The sequence below is a fragment of the Dermacentor andersoni genome, chromosome 7 (assembly GCF_023375885.2).
Source record: "Dermacentor andersoni chromosome 7, qqDerAnde1_hic_scaffold, whole genome shotgun sequence".
NCBI lineage: Eukaryota > Metazoa > Arthropoda > Arachnida > Ixodida > Ixodidae > Dermacentor > Dermacentor andersoni.
In genome coordinates, this window is record NC_092820.1 from 93,683,074 (window position 1) to 93,708,448 (window position 25,375).

The window sequence follows — 25,375 nt, forward strand, 5'->3', positions numbered from 1 at the left end:
CCGTGATTAGTTGACCTAGGTAAACGTACTCCTTCTCAGACTCAAGAGGCTGACTGGTGATCCTCAACTCTTGTTCCTTTGCCCGGTTATTTATTGTTGTCTTTGTCTTCTGCATATTAATCTTCAACCCCGCTCTTACACTCTCTCTGTGAAGGTACTCCATCATCAGGTCAAAAAACAACATGTTAGCTGACACTGAGAAGCAGGTGTCCCTCCATCCCAACCATAATAAACTGTTTAGAACAGCGAAAGGCAACACTGAGACGTTGTGCGCGGGCTGAGAGTATGTAAGGACAGTTGAGGTTGACTTTCCAGCTGCTGAGAGAGAATCTCACTTGTAACAAAGCTTGGGCCTCATACCAATGAGCTTGCGATCAGTTGATAGAAATAGCTCATATTCGAAAATATTTGCTTCCATATGCATCACTTTTTATTCATGTTTGAAAATTTTCTACTCGATTTGCAACAGTATTGCACTCAAATTTTGCATTAGGGAGTATCATAATCGATGAATATATATTTTTTTTTTGCTTTTGAAATGGCTGCAATTATCCATGGTTATAAAATAGAAGTTACCTTGGTTGTACCTTACTCAAACAGACAGCTTCATCATGTTTTTTTTTTTTTCAGCCAGTAAGCCTTGTTTCTCATGTCGCATTTTACCGGCCCCACATTGGAGGTCAGCTAGGAGTTTGTAAAGCTGCAGTGGATGCCATGGTGCTGCAATGCAGCTTGTATTGGAGCCCCCATTAGCGTACATCTGCGAAATCAGTTTTTCTTTGTCTTTATTCTTTGTGCTTAGAGCAAGCGTATGTATTTGAGTGGACTTTTTGGGTCAGCTGCAGAGGAGTCGACACCCGAGCCGGACCCCGATTACACGGAGTACATGACGGGAAAGAAGATTCCACCAGGTGGCATCCCCGGTGTGGACCTCAGTGACCCCAAGCAGCTGGCAGAGTTTGCAAAGTGAGTGCGTGGCCTTCTATCTCTCGAAGTGTTCCAGCTGCCCAGTGTTCTTTTCCAATGGAGCACTTTACAGTGGCCAAATTCTCTTCTAACAGAAGGCCCAGGTCCACACAATTAACTCCCTCCTTTTGTCTGATGCTACAAGAATCTTTGCAAAAGAGCAGCAGAGATTTCGCTTTTCCAAACATTACTGAAAGCAATGTTTCATGCAACTGGTGTAAAACATAGCAACCCTATGCTGTGCTTGTTTCCTAAATTAATTTTCTGCATATCAGTCACAAGCCATTACAGATGTCATTGCTGCTTGCTGTTGTGAGGCAGAGGCAAAGGTGCAGCAATATGGTTTCGCAGAGTTGGGTAAAATTGCTGAAAGCTTTCAAAAGGTCTGACATAGTGTTGTGTCCTGTCACCGCAACAACTGGAGCTGTATTTCCGAGCAAGGAAGGTGCACCAACATAGCCTGTGGATTGTGAGCTATTTACGGAAAGCGTCAACATCGTCTGATTATATCATATAATCTGACTCTTGCTTCATACTGGTAAGGTACTTGATCACACATGCCAAGGGTTCTGAAAGATGTTATCTGTGGAATTCATGTACAGCCTGAATCCGTGTACATACGTGCAGAGCATATTTGCTTTGTATCATGGGCAGCAAAAGCAAATGGAATGTGCTTCCTATGTAAACTGCATTGCCACGCTATTTAGTGTAATTCAAGTGATGTATTCATGTATATCAGCATAGTGATACCTTTACGATCCATTTGCACACTGCATGTCCCAACTTCCACAAACCCAAGGACACATAAACCCCGATGGCTGCATTTTATTTGTGCACATAATACTTTGGGCACCCGTGCTTCATATTAATCTGAAATGGCAAGTGGCTGTGCTGCTTCCTGCACTCACTAGGCTGCATGCCGTTGCATTGCAATTTGAAACGAAAAGTTGCACCACTAGTTACTGCAATAGCATAGGTGTTGGTGCTGTGACATCACTAGTTGCCAATGGAAAGCCATGTTTCTATGTTTAGTAGCTCCCTGACTTGCACTGGTTGTCATTGAGATTTGTGTACGTTTGAGAAAGCAAGAGTTGTGCCGCGTGTCGTATTCCTTCCTCTAACCTCTGCCCCGCTCTGCCCCTCTTGCTTCTCTTGCTGTGCCCGTGGTGGGGGCCGCGCCTGCAGTTCGACACCAGACAATGGCATGAAGCAGTGGTGGGAGCAAGTGCAGTGCACCAGTGTCTACTCCCCCGACAAAAACAAGGGTGGCGCCGGCCAGAGGTCAGTGGCGTCCTCTCTCTTCTTCCCTCCCTCGTCGCCCCCATTCCCACTGACCCACTCTACCACCCGCTCTATCTGACCCTGCAGGGTGTATTTGGCCTGGTGAACCTGTGAAGTTACATTTTTTGGCTGTAGTCATCTGCAGCACTGTACTTGCGACAACAGGAGGGGGGGGCATTGTGCTTTGCCTTGTATCATACACGGGGAAAGCTGAGGCCTTCTGCTGAGTGTTAAGATGGCAGATTTGGGATGGGGGTACCATTAAGCTCTGTAGCTGGAGCATGGTCATATGTTGTCAGTTAGGTTAGGACGATTGCTATTTTTCTTTCAGAGAAAAGTAAAGACTTAACTTGAACACAGATTGTGGGCAATCACACCTAGCTGTGGTTCCTGTTAGTCGCAAGAGAGATTTAAGCATTGGGATTTGCTCTCCCCGAAGCCATATTCAGTTGAATAATTTTCTTTTTCTGGTAGCCATATTGCTGGGCACAGGTTCACCTTGGCAAAGGCATCACTGCCCACAAAAACGCCCTCCTCTGATGCTCAGGCTGCAGCCTCTGGGGGTTTTCTAGGTGCCTGCCTTATAAGCAGCAAGGCTTTTAACAAAAAAAAAAAAAAGAGATGTTGCGAGATGTATACCCGATTGCAAAGTTCACAGTTATGCCACAGGCTATTTATTGAGGAGCATTATTTCATGGTAAGGTCCAGGTATCTCAAGTGATGCGGAAATTGATTATGTGCAACACATATCTTTGTCGGTCATTACTGGTACAAAAGTCTTGTTGCCCGAACCCTCCATGATCTTGGCCTTGTTGATGCCTTGAAGCCTCGGGACCATTGCACATGTTAAGAGATGCGGCACAGTGCTTGGTATCTGGCTTTTCACCGTGTTCTGCGCATTTCTTGCCTGTGCAGCAGTAGCAACAGGCAGTTCTTAAAGGGGGGTTACTCATGGGGCTAAGCTTTATGAGAGTCATCATTGCTAATACAATGTGGATTGGCATAATACCAGCAGGGTGTGTGAGCACATGCTCACGTATGTCTGTTGTGGAGTACCTTTGTCTCACAATAGTTATGGCATACTCAAATGGTTGTTCTAGAGCACCATGCCTGTTAAAGGTACCCAAGGCATTGGACACAGGAGGAGGAGGAAAAATCGACGGAAAAACAGGGAAGTTAGCCAGTTCTCAGACTGGTTGGCCACCCTGCAGCTACACAGAGCCACTGCAGGACCAATGTGCATCTGGCATAGTCATGGCCAGGTGCACATCGGGCCAATGTGGCCAACATTGGTCTTGCTTTTTGTGCTGCTAGGGGTAGCGTAATGCAGAAGCAAGTTTGAATGGTAATAATGAGGCCAAGTCAATGCTATCTGCACTGCTTATTGTTGTAATGGAGGTTTAAAACTGATGTGCGTGACATTAGTAGCATTACAGATTGTTCGTAAACGGCTAGTAGAATCTGCCATTAGTTGTCATCTATCTCTCTGCACTTTCATACTTTAGCATTATGTGACCAGTGATTTCTAGCCAACAGTGCTTTCACATTCATGTGATTACAAAAAGAAGTCGGGGAATTTCAGTGGTTTCTTGCCTCCCAGTGCATAGCCAGTAGGATAAATTCTGAAGTAGGAGTCCACCCGCCGCGGTGGCTTAGCGGCTATGGTGTTTGCGCTGCTGAGCATGAGGTCACGGGATCAAATCCCAGCCATGGCGGCCACATTTCGACGGGGCGAAATGCAAATACCCCCGTGTCTTGTGCACTGGGGGCACGCTAAAAAACCTCCTGATGGTCAAAATTAATCCGAAGTCCCCGCTATGGTGTGCCCCAATCAAATCTTAGTTTTGGCACATAAAACCACCAGAAGTCAAGATAGCAGATGCCCGAAGTTAGTGGACAGCATTGGCCCTGCATAAGGCTTGGGCTCTGTGCATATGTGCAGCAATGCCATGCTGTGTCTTGACAATGTTGGTGTCCCTTTTGTGTGCAGTTTGTTTATAAATCTCTTATACAGTACTGGGCAAGCTCACTAAGCTCAGGCCTCATGATGTTGACCTTACTCTCACTATATGAGAATGAGATTGGTTACTGCTAAACATTCTGTATGTGAAGTCAACAATTTTGAGCTCATGTGTTTGATTGAAGTTACTTGGTCGTTGAGATGGACTTCTCTGCAAGCTAGACTTCTCTGTGGCTGCTTGGGCACTTATCTGCTGCTTGTACATGAATGAGTCAGAGCACTTATTTGACGTCACATGTACACAATGCACATGATGCAATGTGAGGGACGCAGTCAGCAGTATTTAGTAGACTTTATTTTAATGTAAACAATTGCACCTTTAGAAATATGTCTACATTTAATATTCCGACGCATTTAATAGCCCGACGTATTTGATAAGCTGAGTTTGATACGTCAAAATGCTGATACAGAACCCATGGTAGCATTTCCTGCACGCAAGACTAATTTTCATTTATGGGTAGCTTGTAAACCAATTACAAAAATAATTACACTAGGGATGACTTTCTCACTCAGATAACTTTCTTTCTGCAAATTTCCATTATGTGGCCAAAAATAAAGTTGATCAAGCTGTTCTAATTTTACTTAATGCGGAATGGCTTGAAGCTTGCTGCAGTTAAGAAAAGTTTATGTAGATGCCTTGTCATAGCATGTTCCACAGCTGAAACTTCCTGTGAAACGAACTTCTCCATCCATTTAATTTTTAGCATTACAGTTTTGAGTCTCCTGTATCAGAGGCAACAGAAAATGTTTGCGTAAACATGGTTTGCGTGCATAGGAAACACAAATAGGTGTAATTTACATTTAATACCCACCTTGAACTCGAGAAATGAAGTTGAGCTTGTGGACCTATCTGTTGTTAGAGTTGTTAAATCTGCTTGGATATTGAAATGATGTTGAGTCTTGTAAGGTTGCTTGCCCACTTTTGCTCTTACATGATTAATGCTTGTTAATTATGCCATCCTTAAGTCACATAGTTATCATTCAGACTTGCCATCCAGTCTTTGCAAATGTACATTATATTTATATGGCATCACATTCTTCCTAATTCAGGGGCATTTGGCCACACCTTGGTAACTTCAGTCTTAAAAATGTGTAGATATGCGACACTCTAGGCATTACAGAAATAAAAGAAGGAAGTACACCACGAAAAGCTGGGCACTTAATTATTATGACAGTGTGCAGTACGCCCTGCTAGAGCTTTTGGGAGGGTCAGGTGCTAACGGGACCTGGCATTGTATCTGTGATGTGACATTTTAAAGTATACAGGGTGTTCTTCTTTTCTTTTTTTCACCATACCGAATTTTTAAATATCTCCCATGGCAGAAAGCGTAATTGTAATTCTTGATCTGAATTACCCGAAGTGGCAGACATTACTCGCATGAGAAATCAAAATGCATAATTGACTAATTAACTCAATTAAATAACTTAATTATGGCATGCATCGCAATTTACAAGTTTTATCTGGTGAGTTTGCAAAGGCGTATTCACTTGGAACGACCTGCAAAGATCGCACGGGCTCTGAGATATTACTGCGAAAGTTCGGCAAAGGTGCAAAGATTGTTCCACCTGGTTTTTTTTAACAAACCACCGTTTTATGCATTGAGGAGTAAGAGTAACTGGAATGCCCATGTATTTCGTCGCACACTTTGGGAATGAATGCTTTGAAACTGTCTGAAAGTTCAAGTGGACACTCCTTGCGTGGCTACAATAAGTTTGTACTGCGTGCTGTAAAGCAATTAATTAAGTAGTTAATTAGTTACGTATTGTTAATTTGTCAATTATTCATTTTGATTTCACGTGCGAGTAATGTCCATCTCTTCAGTTAATCCAGCTCAGTGACTAAAATTATGCTGTCTGCCGCAGGCAATTTCTAAATATTCTGTATGATCTAAAAAGACAGCTAATATTATCACTATCTATTTCTTTTTGCACTGTTAACTTGCACGTAAGTGTCGCAAAGCTAATAAAGTGTTTTTGCCATCCGTTAAATCGTGGCTTCTTGCTTTTGGGTTTCTTGGGCTTCTTCTGGAGGGCTATAATTCTATGGCTTTAACTGAATGCATTGCACTTTCAGAAGGCAAGTGAGATTGTGACAACTATTTGACCACTACTAGATTCAGTTCATGTAGTGCCAGTTGTCATTCTAGTGGCTGCCATATATATATATATATATATATATATATATATATATATATATATATATATATATATATATATATATATATATATACATAGCAGCTCTGTGTCATATCTAAGGCAAGGTAGTGCTAATTTAAGTAGTTGCATTGTAGTCAACAAACCTTCCTCATTTTTCAGGTATTTTGATTGCTCATAGTGGTCCACATAATCAGCATTCACGGCAGACGCAGTGGTTTCTGAGCTTTAGTTATAGTGTTATGGTGCATGACTAACATTGCTTGCACATGTCTACTTTCCCAACTGGAACAGGATGAAGCCAAGGAAACAAAGTGATGACGTAGCAAGGACGATAGCATGTCCACACAAAGTGAGTATATCGCTGTAGTGCAATCTCTGCCAGAAGCTTTCTGCAATGAATTACTTAGCAGCATGTAGTGATGTTGGACGGTGATTCCACTTTGAATTGAGACTTGAAGCAAAGTGTCATCATAGGGGACTTCCAACAACTTCGTGAAGGGGCTCAAATGCATCTACAGTCGCCGACAGATTTTTCAGGCGCCGAAAATTCTCACTTGATGGGTATACCTGACTTCATGAATGCATCGTCAGGGTTCCCATAGAGCTCATGCATTTTCGCAACTGATTTTTAGGATGAATTTAGGCGCCAAAGTTTGATTTTCTGGATTAAATCGCTCATTCGGAGTGCGGTGTAAGAATATTGTAAGAGGTGTGTGATCGGCAGCGCCTCGCCGTGCTGAGAGCGTGTCAACAAGTTGCGTGTGTTTCGGCCATCCTCCGAAGGGCGGCGCTATATGTTAGGGGCCTCTAGCTTGTTCTAAAGGGGGAAGCCGCATCGACATTACATCAACGTTCGCATTCGTTGCGTGCAGTTGTGAGTACCGTATTTACTCACATAATGATCGCACCTTTTTGTCAGGAGAATTGACGCAAAATCAGGGGTGCGATCATTACGTGGGTTAAATTTCCTGCGAGAAGAAAAAAAAAAATTTTTCCATCCCGCGTTTGCTGCGGGACACCAAAACAAAAATGGCGGCCGGCGGAGCAAGCCGAACGCGCCGAACGCTATTTTTTCTTCTTCTCGTAGTACATTACGTGCATTGAAACAGTTTCTTCCGTATCAGTAATGAATAATAGCGGCAAGTTTGTGGCAATAACGTAGCCATGTCCACTTTGAAAGGACAGAAACAGATGGGTGCGCTTAGCTGCCAGTGACATAGAAACACATGGCTGGCATGCTGCAGAAACTGCGGCATCAGTCTTCACTACTGTCCTAATACGGCACGTTTCCGCTAAGGGTGGGTGAATATCTTAGCTGTGTTAGAAGCGTCGGCGTATGAATAGAGTACACTTTTAACGTATCAGTGTAAACGTGGCTACTATCGTTGCCACTCAAATTTGTTGCATGCCCACGAGTGCAGATGAGAAGAATCGAAAGGCGCCTCTTTTGTTGTTGACCACAACCATTATAAAGCCTACACATAATAAAGGCAAGTTTGGCTGCAGCTTTATTTTAGTCATGGAAGTGCGGGAAGTGATGAAAGTAATGAAATGAGGCATCTGCTTAAGAATGTTTGGTGCGTGCAGACCGCTTGGTTTGTCTTGAAGAGTCGTTCGCGTAGCATTCGACTGATGGTAAGCGCGATCAATATTAGCTAGACTTGGCACACGACATATCGCTGCAGCAAGTTCGGGGTGCGATCATTGCACGGGAAATAAAAAAATCGAATTTTGACGACAAAATTGAGGGGTGCCATCATTATGCAAGGGCGATCATTATGCGATTAAATACGGTACTTCTGTGCATTGTGTTGGTATACGTGTGTTGCTTTTGCGTGGGTTCTTGCGGTATTGTTTTGTCAACCTGTTCACCCACTTCTATGACAGCCTAAACAAGCGTGAACGAGACCAAACCAACCAAACCAAACAAGTGCGAGCGAGAGCTCACACGAGCAGACGATAGTACGAAACGAGCGATCGGGCGTGTCTGCATAACACCAGTTTGCCGCGTGCACTTCAATGAAGGGGCCGCTCTCATTGGACTCCTCTGTTTGGGGCTCGTGTCTCATTCGCCGATGGTCCCAACACGAGTGCGCCATCTTTGTGCGCCACACTATTTAAAAGCGCACGCACAGCTGGTATGCTGGGATGGGCGCTGTTTGCACACCTCCCATAATATTCTTACACCGTGGTTCCGAGCCATGCTACCCGATATTGAGGGCTGTCATGTTGGATTTTCTGCTTGCTTGGCTTCCTAGTCGCCTGCTCTATAGCCTGCAAGATTGGGAGGTGCTCTATTTCAATAGAGCGTGCGCAACATTCTCCAGTCTCAGAGGCCTGACTAAACGCTCTAAGGGATGGCGCTTATTCTTGTTTATTTCTTTCTTCGGTCATCACTGTCGTCATAATCACTCAATGCGCGATCCATATTTATTAATTTAGTTATTCTCAAAGTTTTTGTTGCTATTTGCACGTGATGTGTCCACAGAGCAGGTGTGTCTCTGAGACGACATCGCATCTTTGTGTGCGTTTTTGCGGCTTCGCATTTGTGATTGGCACCACCTCGTGTGCCTTCGTGAGAGCCAAGTGGTGCGAACAAACGTGGCGTGCTTCTTTGAGCTCCATGGCGATCTCCGGCAACGGAGATTGCAGATGGCCAACGCGGTGACACTCTTATCAAACTGTATACGGGGACAATGTCACTCTTGCGCAAATCCAAGCAAATCTGGTCGCGTCCAAGTGTAATATGAGGCCGGGCATTATTAGTGATTTTTAAAGCCACTTTAAGCCTAATAAATTAAAGTTTTTTGGCTGAACTAGCTTTTTGTACTGTTTGATCTTTCAGGCTATTTTTCGGTCCGCATAAGATCCATAAAATCGGTCGGCGACTGTATTATTGAGGGGCATTACTTCAGGAACACTTTAAGAGAAAATATTTTTTAAATGTGTCTTATATGAATGGGCTAAATGGCAATTAAATGATGCCCCTGCCATGTATTTGTGGCCTTCTACTTTCCATTGTTCATACTGTGCTCCAAGATGTGGGGTTACGCTAACATGGAGTGATGATTGAGTTGCTAAACTCACCTTAGCATACTGAAATACCAGCATGGCCTTTGAGATCGGTCAGTTTCAACAGCCAACTTCTGAGGCCATAGTATCAGTGCGCCTGCCAACAGAGCGCACCTTGTCTACTGTGACGGAGTTCGATATATCCATTTTACGTTCGGCCCCGTGCAAAATACACAATTAAAAATGCATGCGATTTTCCTGGCGATATAGAAAGTGTTCAATATACACAATAATTTGATATATCCGTGTTCGATATATCAAGGTTTGACTTCCGATGACGAGTACAGCTCGGGATCGGGGTTTAAAGGGATAAGAAAGGGTGTTTTGGGGCCCACCTGTGAAAATGCAATGCTATTCTTCCCCCCCCCCCCCTCCCCCCGTGTGTGTCACAATTGCAGGGCTGCACCAAGATGTTCCGTGACAACTCTGCCATGCGAAAGCACCTGCACACGCACGGCCCCCGGGTGCACGTGTGTGCAGAATGCGGCAAGGCCTTTGTCGAAAGCTCCAAGCTCAAGCGGCACCAACTGGTCCACACGGGCGAGAAGCCCTTTCAGGTGCGTGTTGGAGGACTCGTTTCCAACCAAGGAGTTCGAAAATTATTAGTAGCTAAATTAGCTAAATGGTCTGTTGAACCATACCAGATTGACTGAACATAAATCGACATGTTGGGAAAAGTATGAAGGAGGATCCACAGGGTGTGTTAGTATGTAATGCATACCTGCCAGCTTTCCTGAATTTTCCTAAAGTTTACACATTCGGGCTCTTTGTACAATTTTACATATATTTCGTCAAAATTGAGGAAAATAAGTTCTGTTTGTACAAGGGTTTACTTGCCACTCTCTGCCCTTACCCTTAGAAATCTTCTGATTGTGAAGGGACATGACAAGGGAGAGGAAGCTGCTTTGGAGCAAGATTATTCAGACGAGTTTCTGAAGCAGGTGAAAGCAACAATGAAGTCACTATAACCTAAAAGCAGTGTGTTGCTTGCCAGCTTGCGCTGTTTCAAATTTACTGCTGCTTGTGTGCTATGTGTAAAGGTAAATCATCGTTAATACAGCAAATCTTTTCTGATTTCTCGGGACCGAAAAGAATGTCCAAATTAATGAAAGGATGAATTATCGACGGTATCAAGAAAACAATAAGCAAATGCTTACTACGTCAACACGCTTTAGTTTAGCGGATGAATCGACAAATCCTGTTTCTATTTTGCACAAGAGCAGTACTGAAGTAGCATTTCATGTCATCTCGTGAGTGATTAATTCACACAGTAGCGAAGGCCTCACAACTTCCTTCACAGCATTGCTGCAACGTGCGTCTTCCTCTCTCACGCACTTTTTCACACTTGCGGACGCATCCCAATTATTTTTTTTGCCAATGAGCCAGCCGCCAACAGATATCCATCCATCACAATATAGCCGGCGCTCTTCATCCTTGACAGCTTCCGCTGGGTTTGTGACATTGCCTGCGCAGCTGTGCAGTATCACAAGGGAGAGGAAATCTAGCATGGTTTAACAAAAATTAGCTCTTTAAAGATTATGAGCAAAACGAGAACAAGGTGAAAGCAGGAGCCAACGTTTCGACAAGTGGGCTTGTCTTCTTCAAGGTGCCTTGAAGAAGACAAGTCCACTTCGGCTTGAAGAAGACAAGCCCACTTGTCGAAAAGTTGGCTCCTGCTTTCACCTCTTGTTTTGCTCATCGTCTTGAATTTCCATCTCCTGCCTTCCCCGTGTTTTCCCTCTTTAACCCTTTGAAGGTTTTTGCCGTACATGTACGGCAGCGGTTTTCTGTCCGGCAAGGTCTTTGCTGTACGGGTACGGTTGCGACCCTCCATTTGAAATTTCGCGCCATAATGACGATGAGCGCTCATCGGGAGGTGCTGCCACCTCTTAGCACTTACAAGATGCGTTTGAAATTGGTGCTACCTTCTTGGGGAGATAAACAGAGCTGATTGCTAGCTTCAGCACGTCGCTCAGACTGCGGCAACGCCCCTTTGGCGGTTTCGGTTTCGCCGCGTGATCGCAACGGAGGCGCGCAAAACGTCATTTTTTTCTTTGTCGGCACTCTGTTGCAGGGCGGTGGAAGTTGATTTCTATCTTGATTGGCGCTGCTCTTAGCTTGCTTATAGCGCCGTTCGCGAGGTATTCCCGCTCTCAGTGGCAACGCGCTTTCGCGGTTTCGGTTCCGCCGCGTGATCGCAACGGAGGTGCGCGAAACGTTGTTTTTCTCTTTGTCGGCACGCTCTCGCAGGAGCGGCGGAAGTTGATTTCTATCTTGATTGGCACTTCTCTTAGCTTGGTTATCACCACTTGCTTATCAGCGCCGTTCGCGAGGTATTCTCGCTCTCCGTGGCAACGCGCTTACGCGAGAGGGTGCCCCAGACCTCTGCCCAAGGCAGCCGCACGCAGAGATGGCATGTGTGCGCCAACACAACTCCTCGCTTCAAGAGAACAGACACGCATTTTAGGTGTGCAGACTGCGATAAGGCGCTGTGCGTAGACCTGTGTTACAAGGAGTACCTCGCTCGGAAATACTATTGGACATTTTGCAGTTCTGAGTGATGCCGACACCAAAATACTGTTCCTAATTATTTTTGACTATTTATTCCCGACTTAATACATTTTGGACATTCAAGATCCGCAAAAAAGTAATTTGACCACCTGGAAAAGTTTTTTTCAAAATAATTCGACCCTCAAAGGGTTAAAGGTTAGTGTCATGATACAGTCAACATCCGAATTTTCGGACTCCCTAGGGGCTGCGAAAATATCCGAAAATCCGAAATAATGAATGCATAACTTTTATTGCCCCCAAGGGCTCAAATCGCCACAGGCACATCCGGAATAGCTCTAAAGTTCTGCCAGCACACTTATTAAGCGTATCTGTGCTTGTTCTGTGATAGGAAATGGCAGGTGCGCACATTTATAATAAAGGATACATACCGTGTCCTGTGGTAATTGTCGTTTTTCTGTTTTGGTATGCTTCATCGCAACATAGTCAAGCCCGCTTATAACGAACCTGAGCGTCACACAGCAGCTGTTTGTTATATCCCAAAGTTTGTAGTAAGTTGACCACAGCTTAAAAAAAGGTGGCTAGTCAGAATACAAAATTTATTTCTTTGCAAAGAAGTCCGTGGTGCTCGTCTGTTTCTGCAGCGCAGATCCAATGAGGGTGGTCCCCAGTTCTTTTAAAGCAGAAGCGTGCTCTTCGCCAAGGCCCTTGGCATAGACAAGTTCCTGAGGCCCTCTATATAGCTCATTGTTACAGATGCGCTTATGGGTGCTGGCTCCGAAGTTTCGTCTTCCGATTCCTCCGTGGTGCTCTCCGCCTGCACTTCGCAACTGATACCCTCGTCCGAACACATGGTTCCACAATATCAGCGTCTTCATCAGCAAAAATAAAGTAGTCTCAACCAGTGTCGTGGGCCGCCTTGTCGAAGTCGACGACGCGCTGCCACGAATCGCTGCCAGACTGATCATCTTCGGAAGCATCAAGCCTGGCATCAGGCACTGGCTGTCACCTCCGCCTGGGCCTCCTTCATGATCTGAACGTTTGAATACCGTGAAACTCGAAGCGGCAAGTTGGTGACCGGCCAGTCAACAGTGATAAGCAAGCGCTCCACAATGCGGCGCCTATACGAAGCCTTATATGTGCTTATTTTGCCTTAATAAAGCAGCTGCACTTTTGGCTGCACAGCAGGGAAAACGGAGTAACTGCCGTCAGAGAAGTTTGCACGTGGTGCGCTGAACAGTTGTCGAGCACGAGCAGCACGTGCCTGCCTTGCCTCTGCATGACGCAGTCAAACTTGCCCAGCCACTCTGTGAATAAATCGTGCATCATCCACACCTTAGTATTGTGCGTGTAGAGCACAGGTACACAGCTCTGAATATAGGGCACGTGACGGTTGCTGCCATCTATGTTAGCGCACAGAAGTACTGTAACGCACACTTTATTGTGCTTGCTGCCAGCGCATGAGTCGCCTTTCGTGGCATGCGTCTTGTCGGGCACAACCTGATAAAATAATGCAGTTTCGTTTGTGTTATACACGCCCTGCTACGCGTAGCTTGCAATAATGGCTCGGTTTCTTACAAGCCCAGTGGCAACGTCTTGGTCGCTTACCAAAGCCGCCTCACCGACATTCGGTTTAAAAACGATCCCATGCTGCACTTTAATCGGTGTAGCTAGCCATTGCCCGGGAAAATCTAACAGGAATGCAAAGTTTTTGGCTTTGCCCAGCATCATTGGTCCACTTTTCGGAATGTTGTGAACTCGTGACGGACCATTTGAGCAGCGCGTCCTCTACATCCGCATAGGTGGCCTTCCGCATGTGCTTTCTGTTTGTCGAGTTGGCGACAAAGCTGGCAATCTTTTCCTTGTTCTTTAGAATCGTCGAGACGGTTGATTTTGACATGCACTTCTTCACCAACTTGTAGTTTTTAGCACCTTGTGACAGTTCCATCAAAATTGCTTGCTTCGTTGCCATGTCCAGTGCTTTTCGTTTTGTGACCGCTGCAAGAACAGCATTCCCATCGGCCGTCCTGAATACAACTCGGGCCCGACTAGAAAAAGCGTGGAAGCAAGGAAGCATAGACTAGTGTGGAGAGGCCTGCTTTGTGGTAATGGCCAGAAAACGAAACTTTTGAACTTTAACCGGCGCCATAGCGCGCCTGCCAAGGCAGCGAGGGAGTTGCAAGAAAGAGCAAAGAGAGGGGAGCAGAGTTGCGAGGACAGCTGGGAGGGCGGCCTTGGAAGCCACATGCCGACACTTGTGGGCAGTGCATGACGGCAGGAAGAGGGTAGCGGGGTACGAAACAGATAGTTTGCCTTCAGGGAGGCTTGGGAAAACAGACCGTGTGTTCAAAGGGGTCAGAGGTTGTCGTTATTTCACATTGTGGCACCAGGTTTACGCTGTCCATTCGCTGTAACCGATCGGCAGGGCTCAAAGACGTTCGTTATATGTGCGGTTTTATGCCCTTTAAATAATGTATATTTTGACGGTCGCACGGGTCTCATTCGTTTTAGCGAAAGTTCGTGTATGTGAGCTCGACTGTAATTCGTGTATGCTTCACCGCATAACAGCTGTTTTGAGGTGAAGCTGACTTTCGAAAACTGGCATTATGCAACACATTGTGCTTTTCGAGCCTTGAAGCCATGGGCGAGGATTACAAAGGCGGATTCGGCACCATTGCTAGCAGCGGCAGATTGTTTCAATGAAAAAAAAAAAACGGCCCCAAAAAGCAAGAAGCTTCATAGGGAACCTCGAAGTAGCAAGACCTAGTGTTGCCGAGGTGGTGGCTACGGCTGCTAGCGGATCTGCATTCGAGAGTGAATAGAGTGCGAGGAGGAAAGCAGAGAAGGAGGGTGTAGTGGAACCATAAGATGGAAAGCGGATGAGGAGGGTATAGTGAAAGCGTGAGAAGGAAAGAGTAGTGCTGCACAAGACTTGTTCTGCGGCTATGATCGCTATGAGATTGCACGAGAGTAGTGCTTGCTGTCTGTTTATAGGTGACACCCACGATAAAGCACGCATCGAGCACGTCAACCGATGCCGTATATGGATACAAAGGACTGCATGAGTGAAGGTCTGTCTGCGTGAATCACGCCCACATGTCGCCCACATGCTGCCTCTCTCAATCTCCCAATTAGCCAGGCAGTCGCACCACACTTCACTCCATTTGCAATGCACGCACCGCACGAGACAGATCGTCCGTGCCAGCCAATATATTGCGATATGAAAATACGTATAGAGCTGCATCCAAATTTTGCATTAGGGAGTATTGTAATCTTCAGTGAATTTTTATGTTCCCGTTTTATACATTGCCATTCTGTAATGCTCCCACATCTTGTGTGCCGTTTAAATGCGGCAGTCACGTAAATTTAGTGGTGCAGATGCAAATTTAGAAGAATGAAATGCAGGAACTATGCAGTCTTCAATTTTAGTACGCTTGTTATGGCGAGGTTGTAGGTACACTCAATTGAGCCTCAACATCTCGGACAGCATGAGGATTGCAAAATAGTTTAATATAGCGAGAATTCTACTGAAATGACTTAAAAGATGCATAAAAGGCCTGTGCAAGTTAAATGATTAAATTGCGCACGGCACAGGGAATACTCAGTTGAATTGTCAAACAAACAATTTATTGTTTTTGTTTAAAGAACTGCAGCTGCATAGCTTGCTTTCTATTGGTGGCGGCATGCGTAAGTGCTGCCTCCTCTACTTAATCCAAACAGTCCGCGAGTGCCTGACCAGTGCCTTCTATAGCACTGCAGTAGCGCGGCATACAAAGGCAGCCACAGCCTAGCTCGAAGCAGGACGACGTTAGCGATCGTGGTATCGTGTTAAGCATCCTCTTCATTACGACATTCGCCAGTAAACTCTGCAGCAATCTCCCCGTCTGTCGGCTCTTCCATGGTTCCAGTTGTTGTCGCGACTGACAAAGTTGTCATTACGCATGCTGTTTTTGTGGTAAGCAGAAAGCGTCGGCAATGATTGACTTCTTTGCTCCATTCTCGACGCCCCGGATAATCTCCAGTTTCGTGGCAAATGTCAGTGATGTGCTCCTCTTCACGTTTGCAGTCATCGCAACACTGCACGCAGCACAGATCACGCCGATCACACCACGATAACTACGACTAGCCTGCCTAGTAGCAGCGCCGAGCAGGAGTGTGCATCAAATGCGCGGTGCTATCAGACGAGCCAAGCTTCCTCCTGTGTGCGCTGCTACGCTCAAATGGTGCTTCCAGCACTATCGATGCGAGTGTGTAGCCTAATGTGTAGCTGTCGAAAATGCGTACCGTGTCACCACCGTCTTCAGGTGTGTTGTTGGAAAGTCCACTGCCTGTCGCAAGATGTTGGCTGGTCAGCGGAGTTCTATGTACCCATTTTACATCTGACCCCATTTCACATAAAAGGTTAAAGGTAATTGTGATTTTTGGGGGGATATGGGAACAGTTTGGTATCAGCAATAATTAGATATATCCGTGTTCGATATATCGAGGGTCGACTAGAGTCAGCTCTGCCTCAATACAGCTGTGTTATGAGGTGAAGCTTAAGAATAGTAGAAAAGGGCCACTGTCCCAGAACATAGTATGTGTTCCTTAATTATACACACACACAGAGCTGTTTCAGAGCTGTTTCTGACGTTGCTGTGGCGATTTGGGGCTTTCTTAACTGTTCTGTTTTTCTGGCTGTTACATGTTTTTTTTCCCCCTCGGTTGTTTGAAAACACATCAGTGGGGTTCTACTCTATTAACTAGTGCAGGCTAAAAATAAAATACCATGCTGCGGAAATACTCTGCTTTTTCTCAGATCCCACCGTCTTTAAACTTTTGACTTCGACTGCACAATGTTTGTTTTTTAGCATTTCATTAATACCAAGCAGGTACTTATGCATGCCTTAAAAGTAAACTACAAGAGGAACACAAGAGAAATTGGAGGACATGCTTCTCGTTTTGCAGAGAGCTGTTCATCATCATCATCATTTATTGGTCCTTAAAGACCCCTGGAAGGGGCATTACATAAGGGTCCCTGACAGGTCCCTGAGCTGCATCTGTGAATGAAAATTTCACCGTGGGTTGGGGCAGACATTCTAGTTCCTCGACCCTTTCTGTGGGGAATGATGTTGTAAGTTTTGGCCACTGTCTCCCCTCTTGCCCTGCAGTGCACGTTTGAAGGGTGTGGCAAGCGGTTCTCCTTGGACTTTAACCTGCGGACACACGTGCGCATCCACACGGGCGACCGGCCATACGTCTGCCCCTTCGACGGCTGCAACAAAAAGTTTGCCCAGTCCACCAACCTCAAGTCACACATCCTCACCCATGCCAAAGCCAAGTGAGTCTGCTGGCAAAACATGTGCTGCCCTCCTTTCCTCTTACCCACGGCGGCCTTCCCTGTCCAGCCCGCATCAAAATGCTTCTTGCTGGTACAAAATGTGAGGCAAAACGGAGTCTGATAACATTCACGAGCGCTGACTTGTGGCTGAACTGTGTTTATAATGCATATTGCATCAGAGCTCCTGGGCTCGTAACAGTTTTTTCCTAGAAGCTAGGCTTCTAGGAGTTCAGGGATCACGAGAGTTTCTTACAATATCGCCTAGAGGGAAATGTGGCATCACCATCTGTGTGGATTTCTTAAACCAGTGAAATGGCGGGATATGGAAGGTTTAGCTTATCATAAATGTGGCTTGAACTGAGACACGGTCACAGCTGTGGAAATGAGTTTTTTTTTGTAATGAAACCTCCGTGAAAAATCTTGGTTCCTCTGTAATGTTTATTTCGTTAATGTTTACTTGCATATGCTAGTACAACAAGCAAGCGAAGAAAATGGAAACCTACAATTGAAACTGATGCACAGTTGAGCACTGACCTCGTCTTTCCTGAGATGTAAGTGACCCGCCATTACTGTTCACATTTGATTAACTGCATCCCAGCGTGAGTGCCATTGTTTTAATGTCTTTTTTACGTAATACCACATTTTAGCATGACGTTACCAACTTGCCGTTAACTGATAATGACTGCCACAGCTCTGCATGCGTGGACATTACCTGGCTCTGGTCAGTTTAGTGGGATGGCTCCCCCGGTTACCGTGATTGTGTAAAACGTGGCAGTGCGTAGACTGCCTTTTTGATCCTGATTGTCCCGTGTTACTTGCTCCTCGTCGTGAAAGCAATAAGGAAATGCTAAAACCAGTCATCGCTTACTTTCACCTCATGCCAAGGAGAAATTATAAGCAATGCTTTATTGTCATTAATTTCTGTTGTTTGCTTTTATGCTGCAGAGATATGGCACTGAGACAGGAAGGTGTGTCAGTTTCAATCGTACAGATGGTGCCATAGCATTTAGCGTTGATCAGCTGTGTGATGCTGGGTCAGCGTATGCTGATGCAGCATCTAGACGCATGGCAAAATGGACACACTTTCTTACATCGGTGCTGTCTCTATGGGCCTACCAGCATCATAACAAACATTTGAGATAATAACCACAAAAGATTGCTTATCATTTCTCCCTAGCGTGAGGTGAAACTAGTTGGTGACTGATTTTACCGTTCATTTCTTGCTTTCATGACGGGGAGCAAGTAACAGGGGCAAGTTAGGATCGAAACAGGCGGCTGTACATTGCCATATTGTTGTTTGTTTAATCGTGGTAAACGGCGGAAGGCCATCCCAATAAACGTAATGGAGCGCAGTAAATTCCATGCACGTGCAGTTGTGGCAGCCAGTATTGGTAACGGTAGGATGATACCCCTATGCTAAAACTCCCTAATAACACAGAGACAACTGTATTGTATAAGTTCGGTTAGCACAGACTCAATCATGTTAAATCAAGCGCCGTTCACCAGGTGCACCCTAAGGTGTCCTGGCTTTCCCAAGAAACATGTCACTCCGCAGCCCCCCCACTTGTCCCTCTAAGTGACTGTAAGAAACTCCAGGGCAGCAATGGTGCTGCTAGAATTTTTAGGTTCGATGCTCGACTTAAATGGAGCACCTGGCATTTGTACATTCAGGAATGGGCTTGAAAGGCGACACATGTTTTCCTGTCCTGTGCTTCAAAATTAGTGTAGCTTAGCTGACTGTCTTGCATGTTGCTTGACTCTGGCCTTGTTTCACATTTAAGCATGAGCTCATGATTGACCCTGATAGCCTCAGTTGCATTTCAGCAAAACACTGCACTTTGTGGCTGCCATATTATTGAGTGACCGCTTGGAGTCTGCGCTCTGATGTAGCGGGATTAAAGTACTAAAGGGAACCCAAGGGGCTCCATTTTGAGTCGGGTTATAACCGTGCGAAGAAAATGAGACTGTGAAGCCACAGAAAGCATAGAGAATTTCGTCATCATCATCATCATCAGCCTATTTTATGTCGACTGCAGGATGAAGGCCTCTCCCTGTGATCTCCAATTACCCCTGTCCTGCGCCAACTGATTCCAACTAGTGCCCGCGAATTTCCTAATTTGATCGCCCCACCTAGCCTTCTGCCGTCCTCGACTGCACTTCCCTTCTATTGGTATTCATTCTGTAACCCTAATGGTCCAACGGTTTCTAATCTGCGCATTGCATGACCTGCCCAGCTCCATTATTTTCTCTTAATGTCAATTAGAATATTGGCTATGCCCGTTTCCTCTCTGATAATCCAAACCACTGTCTTTCTGTCTCTTAACGTTATGCCCAGCATTCTTCGTTTCGTCTGTCTTTGTGTAGTCTTCAACTTGTTCTCACGCTTCTTTGTCAGTCTCGAAGTCTCTGCCCCATATGTCAGAACCGGTAAAATGCACTGATTGTACACCTTCCTTTTCAATGATAATGGTAAGCTTCTGGTCAGGAGCTGACAACGTCTGCCGTATGGCATCCAACCCATTTTTATTCTTCTATGAATTTCCTTCTCATGATCAGGGTTACCTGTGATTAATTGACCTAGGCAAATATACCGTATTTACCCGCGTATAACCCGCCCCTGCGTATAACCCGCACCCCTAACTTTGAACTCGGCGGAAAAAAAAAAAAAAAAACTCACGTATAACCCGCACGTTTACCTGAAAAAAAAAAATGAGCGCTAGAAAGATGCAACTCACACTCAGTGATCATTTCGTTTTCAGAACATTTATTCAAACGACCGCCACCACGTCACTGGTTATCCGATTCTTAATCGTCGCCGCTCTCACTACTGCCATCCGAGGCTTCATCGCCACTCTCAAAGACGTAGTCGTCCTCGGAACCATCCAAACTATTACTGATCGCACATTTTTTAAAGCTTTTCCGCACCAAATCGGCCGGTATCGCTTTCCACGCATCCACGATCCACTGGCACAGCAATGGAATATCAGGCCTTCGCACGCGTCCCGTCGGTGTGAGGGCGTAAATGCCGTCGGCCATCCACTGGGCATACAGCCGCTTCACGTGTGCCTTGAACGGCTTGTTCAGGCACACGTCGAGTGGCTGTAGCATGGACGTCATGCCGCCAGGTATTATGACGAGGTCGGTGCTGGTCTCGGCAAGGCGAGCCTTCACCGCATCAGTGCAGTGGCCTCTGAAGGAATCTAGTACGAGCATCGACCGGCGTGCCAGCAAGGCACCTGGTCTTCGCTCCCAGATTACTCGAAGCCAGTCACCGACTAGGCCACTGTTCATCCACGAATTTTCTTCCGCACGCACAACGATTCCTGGGGGCAGTGGAATGCTAGGTAGCGTCTTGCGTTTGAAAATGACATACGGGCGCAGTTTCGTGCCGTCAGCCAAAGCGCATAGCATGACTGTGCAGCGCAGCTTGGCATTTCCGCCGGTCAGCACGCTGACTGATTTGGAGCCCTTTTTTTCCATGGTCGTGTCCATCGGCATCTCAAAGTACACAGGTGTTTGATCAGCATTTCCCACCTGAGACAGCAAATAGCTGTGCTCCTTCCGAAGTGCGATCACATATCGTTGAAAGTTCAACAACTTTTCCTCGTAGGCTTCAGGAAGCCGCTGGCACATGGTTGTTCGCCGCCGCATAGAAAATCCATGTCTTCGCATGAAGCGCTGAAGCCATCCACGGCTTGCACGAAACTCACGTGGAATGTTCAATTCCCGGGCCAACTTCAGGGCTTCCATTTGCGCCATCTCAGTCGAAACAGCGTGGCCACGACTTCTCTGCTCCTCAATGAACTTCGCAAGCTGCGTCTCGAGGTGGGGGTACGCGCCAGTCTTCGGACCCCGAAACGCTCGCCTGTCCCGGTTCGTTGCTTCGAGACTCTCTTTTTTCTTCCTCCAGTCGCGAATGCACGACTCGTCGACGTCATGCTGTCATGCAGCAGCTCTGTTGCCGATTTCTTCGGCAGCGGCTATAATCTTTAGCTTCTCTTTCGCTGTGAAACACTGCCGTCGAGTCGCACTCATGATGCCAAAACAAAGCAGGCAAACAGTGCAAACTGGGGTAAGTACACTAAACAGCGCCTAACGCGAGGCTCAACAATGCTGGCCTTTCGTTGGCCCTTCATCGGCTTGACAAGCGTCGATGACGATGGGGATGGCGGACTACACGGGGAGGCCGCCGCACATTGCGGTGAAGCCGACCCCCCCCCCCCCCTCCCAAGGAAAAAATTCGCAGATAACCCGCACCCCCACTTTTTAAACGCGTTTTTTCACATTTTGGTGCGGGTTATACGCGAATAAATACGGTACTCGTTCACATACTCAGGAGGCTGACTGGTGATCCTGAACTCTTGTTCACTTACCCGACTATTCATGATTATCTTTGTTTTCTGCATATTAATCTTCAACCCCACTCTCACACTCTCTCTGTTAAAGTCCTCAATCATTTGTTGCAACTCATCTCCAATGTTGCTCAACAGAACAATGTCATCTGCAAACAGAAGGTTGCTGAAATATTCGCCTTCGATCCTTAGTCCTAAGCCTTCCCAGTTTAATATCTTGAATACTATTTCCAAGCATGCAGTGAATGACATTGGAGAGATTGTGTGTCCTTGTTTGACCCCTTTCTTTATAGGTATCTTCCTACTTTTCTTGTGTAGAAATAAGGTAGCTGTGGAATCTTCGTAGATATTTTCCAAGATATTTACGTAAGCAGTCTGTATGCCTCGATTACCTAATGCCTCTATGACTGCTGGTATCTCTACTGAATCAAGTGCCTTTTTGTAATCTATGAAAGCCATATAGGGAGGCTGATTGTACTCTGCAGATTTCACGATTACCTGATTAATGACATGGATGGGATCCATTGTAGTGTATCCATTCCTGAAGCCAGCCTGTTCCCTTGATTGGCTAAAGTATAGTGTTGCCCTTATTCTATTGCAAATTACCTTCATGAATATTTTATATAATACTGGGAATAAGCTAATGGGGGCCTATAATTTTTCAATTCTTTAACGTCTCCCTTTTTGTGGATTAATATAATATTCACATTCTTCCAGTTTTCTGGGACCCTTGCAGTCGATAGACACTTCGTATAGAGAGCTGCCAGTTTTCCAAGCATTATTTCTCGTCTATCATTGATTAAATGGACTGCTATTCCATCTTCTCCTGCAGCTCTTCCCAGTTTTATGTCTTGCAAGTCCCTTCTGACCTCATCTTTAGTTTAGAAGGAGTTTCTGTATCCTGTTCATTACTGCTTTGAATAAAGGTATCCCGACTTCTCTGGGTACTGTACAGGTCAGCATAGAATTCTTCTGCTGCTGATACTATACCTTCAAGATTGCTGATGATATTACCCTGCTTATCTTTCAGTGCATACATTTTGGTTTGTCCTACGCCAAGTTTCCTTCTCACTGATTTCAGGCTGTGTCCATCTTTTACGGCTTCTTCAGTCTTTCTCACATTATAATTTCGAATATCCCTTATTTTCACCTTATTGATCAGTTTTGACAGTTCCGCGAATTATATCTGATCTCTTGAGTTGGACATTTTCATTCTTTGTTGTTTTCTTATTAGGTCCTTTGTTACTTGGAAGAGCTTGCGTTTTGGTTGCCTTGGTGCCTTGCCTCCCACTTCAGTTGCTGCCTCTAAAGCCAGCCTAGTTATGATTTCATTCATTACCTCTATGTCATCTTCATCTCTGTTCTAAGGCTGCATATTTGTTTGCAACTATCAGCCTGAATTTGTCTGCTTTTACCCTTACTGCCTCTAGGTTGACCTGTTTCTTCTCGACCAATTTTTTACTCTACCTCTCTTCAAATTGGGGTGAATCCTAGCCCTCACTAACCTATGATCACTGCACTTTACCCTACCTATCACTTCTACATCCTGCACTATGCTGGGATCGGCAGAAAGTATGGAATCAATTTCATTTCTTGTTTCACCATTAGGGCTTTTCCAGGTCCAATTTCTGTTGCTATGCTTCCTGAAAAAGGTGTTCATTATTTGCAGCTTATTCGTTTCTGCAAATTCTACCAGCATCTCTCCTCTAGCATTCCTAGAATCGATGCTGTAATTTCCAATTGCTTGTTCACCAGCCTGCCTTTTCCACCACTTTTGCATTGAAGTCGCCCATTACTACAGTATACTGAGTTTGCACTTTTCTCATCGCTAATTCAATATCTTCATAAAACTGATCTACTTCATCATCAGTGTGACTGGATGTTGGAGCGTAGGCTTGTACTACCTTTAACCTATACCTCTTATTAAGTTTGATTACAACTACTGCTACCCTCTTACTAATACTGTAGAATTCGTCAATGTTGACCGCTATGTCTTAATGGATTAGGAATCCTACCCCATATTGCTTCGTATCTGGGAGACCTCCGTAGCAGAGGACATGGCTATTAGTCAGCACTGTATTAGCCTCACCAGTTCTAATCTCACTAAGGCCAATGACATGCCAAACAATGTCTGATAGTTCCTTAAAGAGTCCTGCTAAGCTAGCCTCACTCGACAGAGTTCCAGTGTTAAAGGTTGCCAGGGTCAGTTTCCATCGGCGGCTTGTCTGGGTCCAGAGATTCTCACCACCGTCTGCTGCATTACAGGTCTGACCGCCGCATTGGTCAGGTGCTCCGCAGCTGCTGGGGACTGTGGGCCATGGGTTAATTGTAGGAATCATGAGGGAGGTAGTCGCCAAATATTGCACCAGGGAGGCCAGTTCCTGTTCTAGTGAAGTGTCTTTGTTGAAGATTAGTGGGCCTTCCTAATTTGGTTGTACCTCGATTAGTATAAGCATGCTTAATTTTAATGTAAAAGTAGTAAGCTATACGAAAAGTGGACGAAAGGACAACTTGCTGCTGGGGGAAGCCGAACCCACATCTTCCGTATTACAATGTACGACGCTTGACTGATTACGCTACTGTGGTGGCCATCCTCTCATCCACTGTTATTTGCGTATGTGTCAAGATTAGTCGTGTAAGTCCTAATCAGTGCCGCTCACAGCTAAGGTTGCAGGTGTGGAACATCCTTTAGCTCCTGGTGTCATATACAGATGAAACTTGATTTAATGAAATGGTGGCCATGCTTGAAATATTTTGTTAAATCGTAAGTTCGTAAAATCGAGAAAGCAATTTTTCAGTCCTTCGAAACCTGTGCACCGACACGCAAAAGCTACCGCGACATCGTATTTGCCGCTAATCCAGCCATCTGTTGCATAAATCCTGAAATAACGACGGTACCCACCACCACCCCTACCGAGGCGGTGTTTAGTCTGCAGTTCCATGCAGGGGTGCAGCGTGTAGCCTCGTAAAAATAATGCTAGGGCTGCGACTAGGGCGCCTAGGTGTTTTAACGCCTTAACTTTAGAGCGTACACTTGAAGAAAAACCCGTCTGTGACAAAATTAGGAAGAAATTGTCGCTTTTTTTACTAGTTTATTTCAGGAAGAACTTCCTTAAATCGAGTTCGGCTAAATTATTTACGCTAATTCGGGTTGATCACAACATTGAACCCTATGGGTACTTGCCGGGGAATGGAAATTTGTTCGTTAGGTTGGGAACTTCTTAAAATCTGGTTTCGTTAGATAGAGTTATAACTGTAGTACCTGAACTTGGGAGCAGGCAACTGGCCTGCCTGCTGGCGTCATCGTCTGTTTTCTTCGCAGAGTGGTGACAAGACATTATGCAAAGATAAGCTTGTTAGCAGAAAGTGCGAGCTACTGATGCCAAATTGCATAAAAGTTTTTCTTTTCATATAGAGGTTTATATAAAAAGGTTTTTACATGTAAATTGTGGTTTCGTTATAACGAGGTTAGACTGTTTAGGTAATAACCCTATGTCAGTTCTTTGGGAGCCTTGCATTTTACTGCCACTGCCGCACACATGATTGAGCGGCTTATTTTGGTCTGCCAAATGGGGCTAATTGCACTATTTCGGCCTTAGAAAATGGGCACTTGCTTGAAGATTTACTGGTTTGCAAAAGGTGTATGAGGGCATGAGTGGCATGCATTGGCGCCATCATTCTAGAATGGAATGCAAGTGG

At 45.4% G+C, this 25,375-nt stretch overlaps 1 protein-coding gene across 6 annotated transcripts in view; it reads left to right on the forward strand.

Annotated features, from left to right (window-relative positions):
- LOC126534118 (transcription factor YY2-like) overlaps positions 1–25,375 on the forward strand; it is a 48,808-nt gene that overhangs the window by 12,634 nt on the left and 10,799 nt on the right. For 2 of the 6 annotated variants that reach the window (XM_050181334.3, XM_055072678.2), the window contains exons 2-7: positions 840–966; positions 2,152–2,247; positions 6,716–6,773; positions 9,895–10,053; positions 17,155–17,324; positions 17,795–17,875. In XM_050181334.3, coding sequence (XP_050037291.1) covers positions 840–966; positions 2,152–2,247; positions 6,716–6,773; positions 9,895–10,053; positions 17,155–17,324; positions 17,795–17,875 — 691 coding nt within the window. Of the gene's footprint in view, positions 1–839; positions 967–2,151; positions 2,248–6,715; positions 6,774–9,894; positions 10,054–17,154; positions 17,329–17,794; positions 17,876–25,375 lie in introns of those variants that run through there. The other 4 variants (XM_050181335.3, XM_050181336.3, XM_072289271.1 and 1 more) reach the window with 4 other exon arrangements.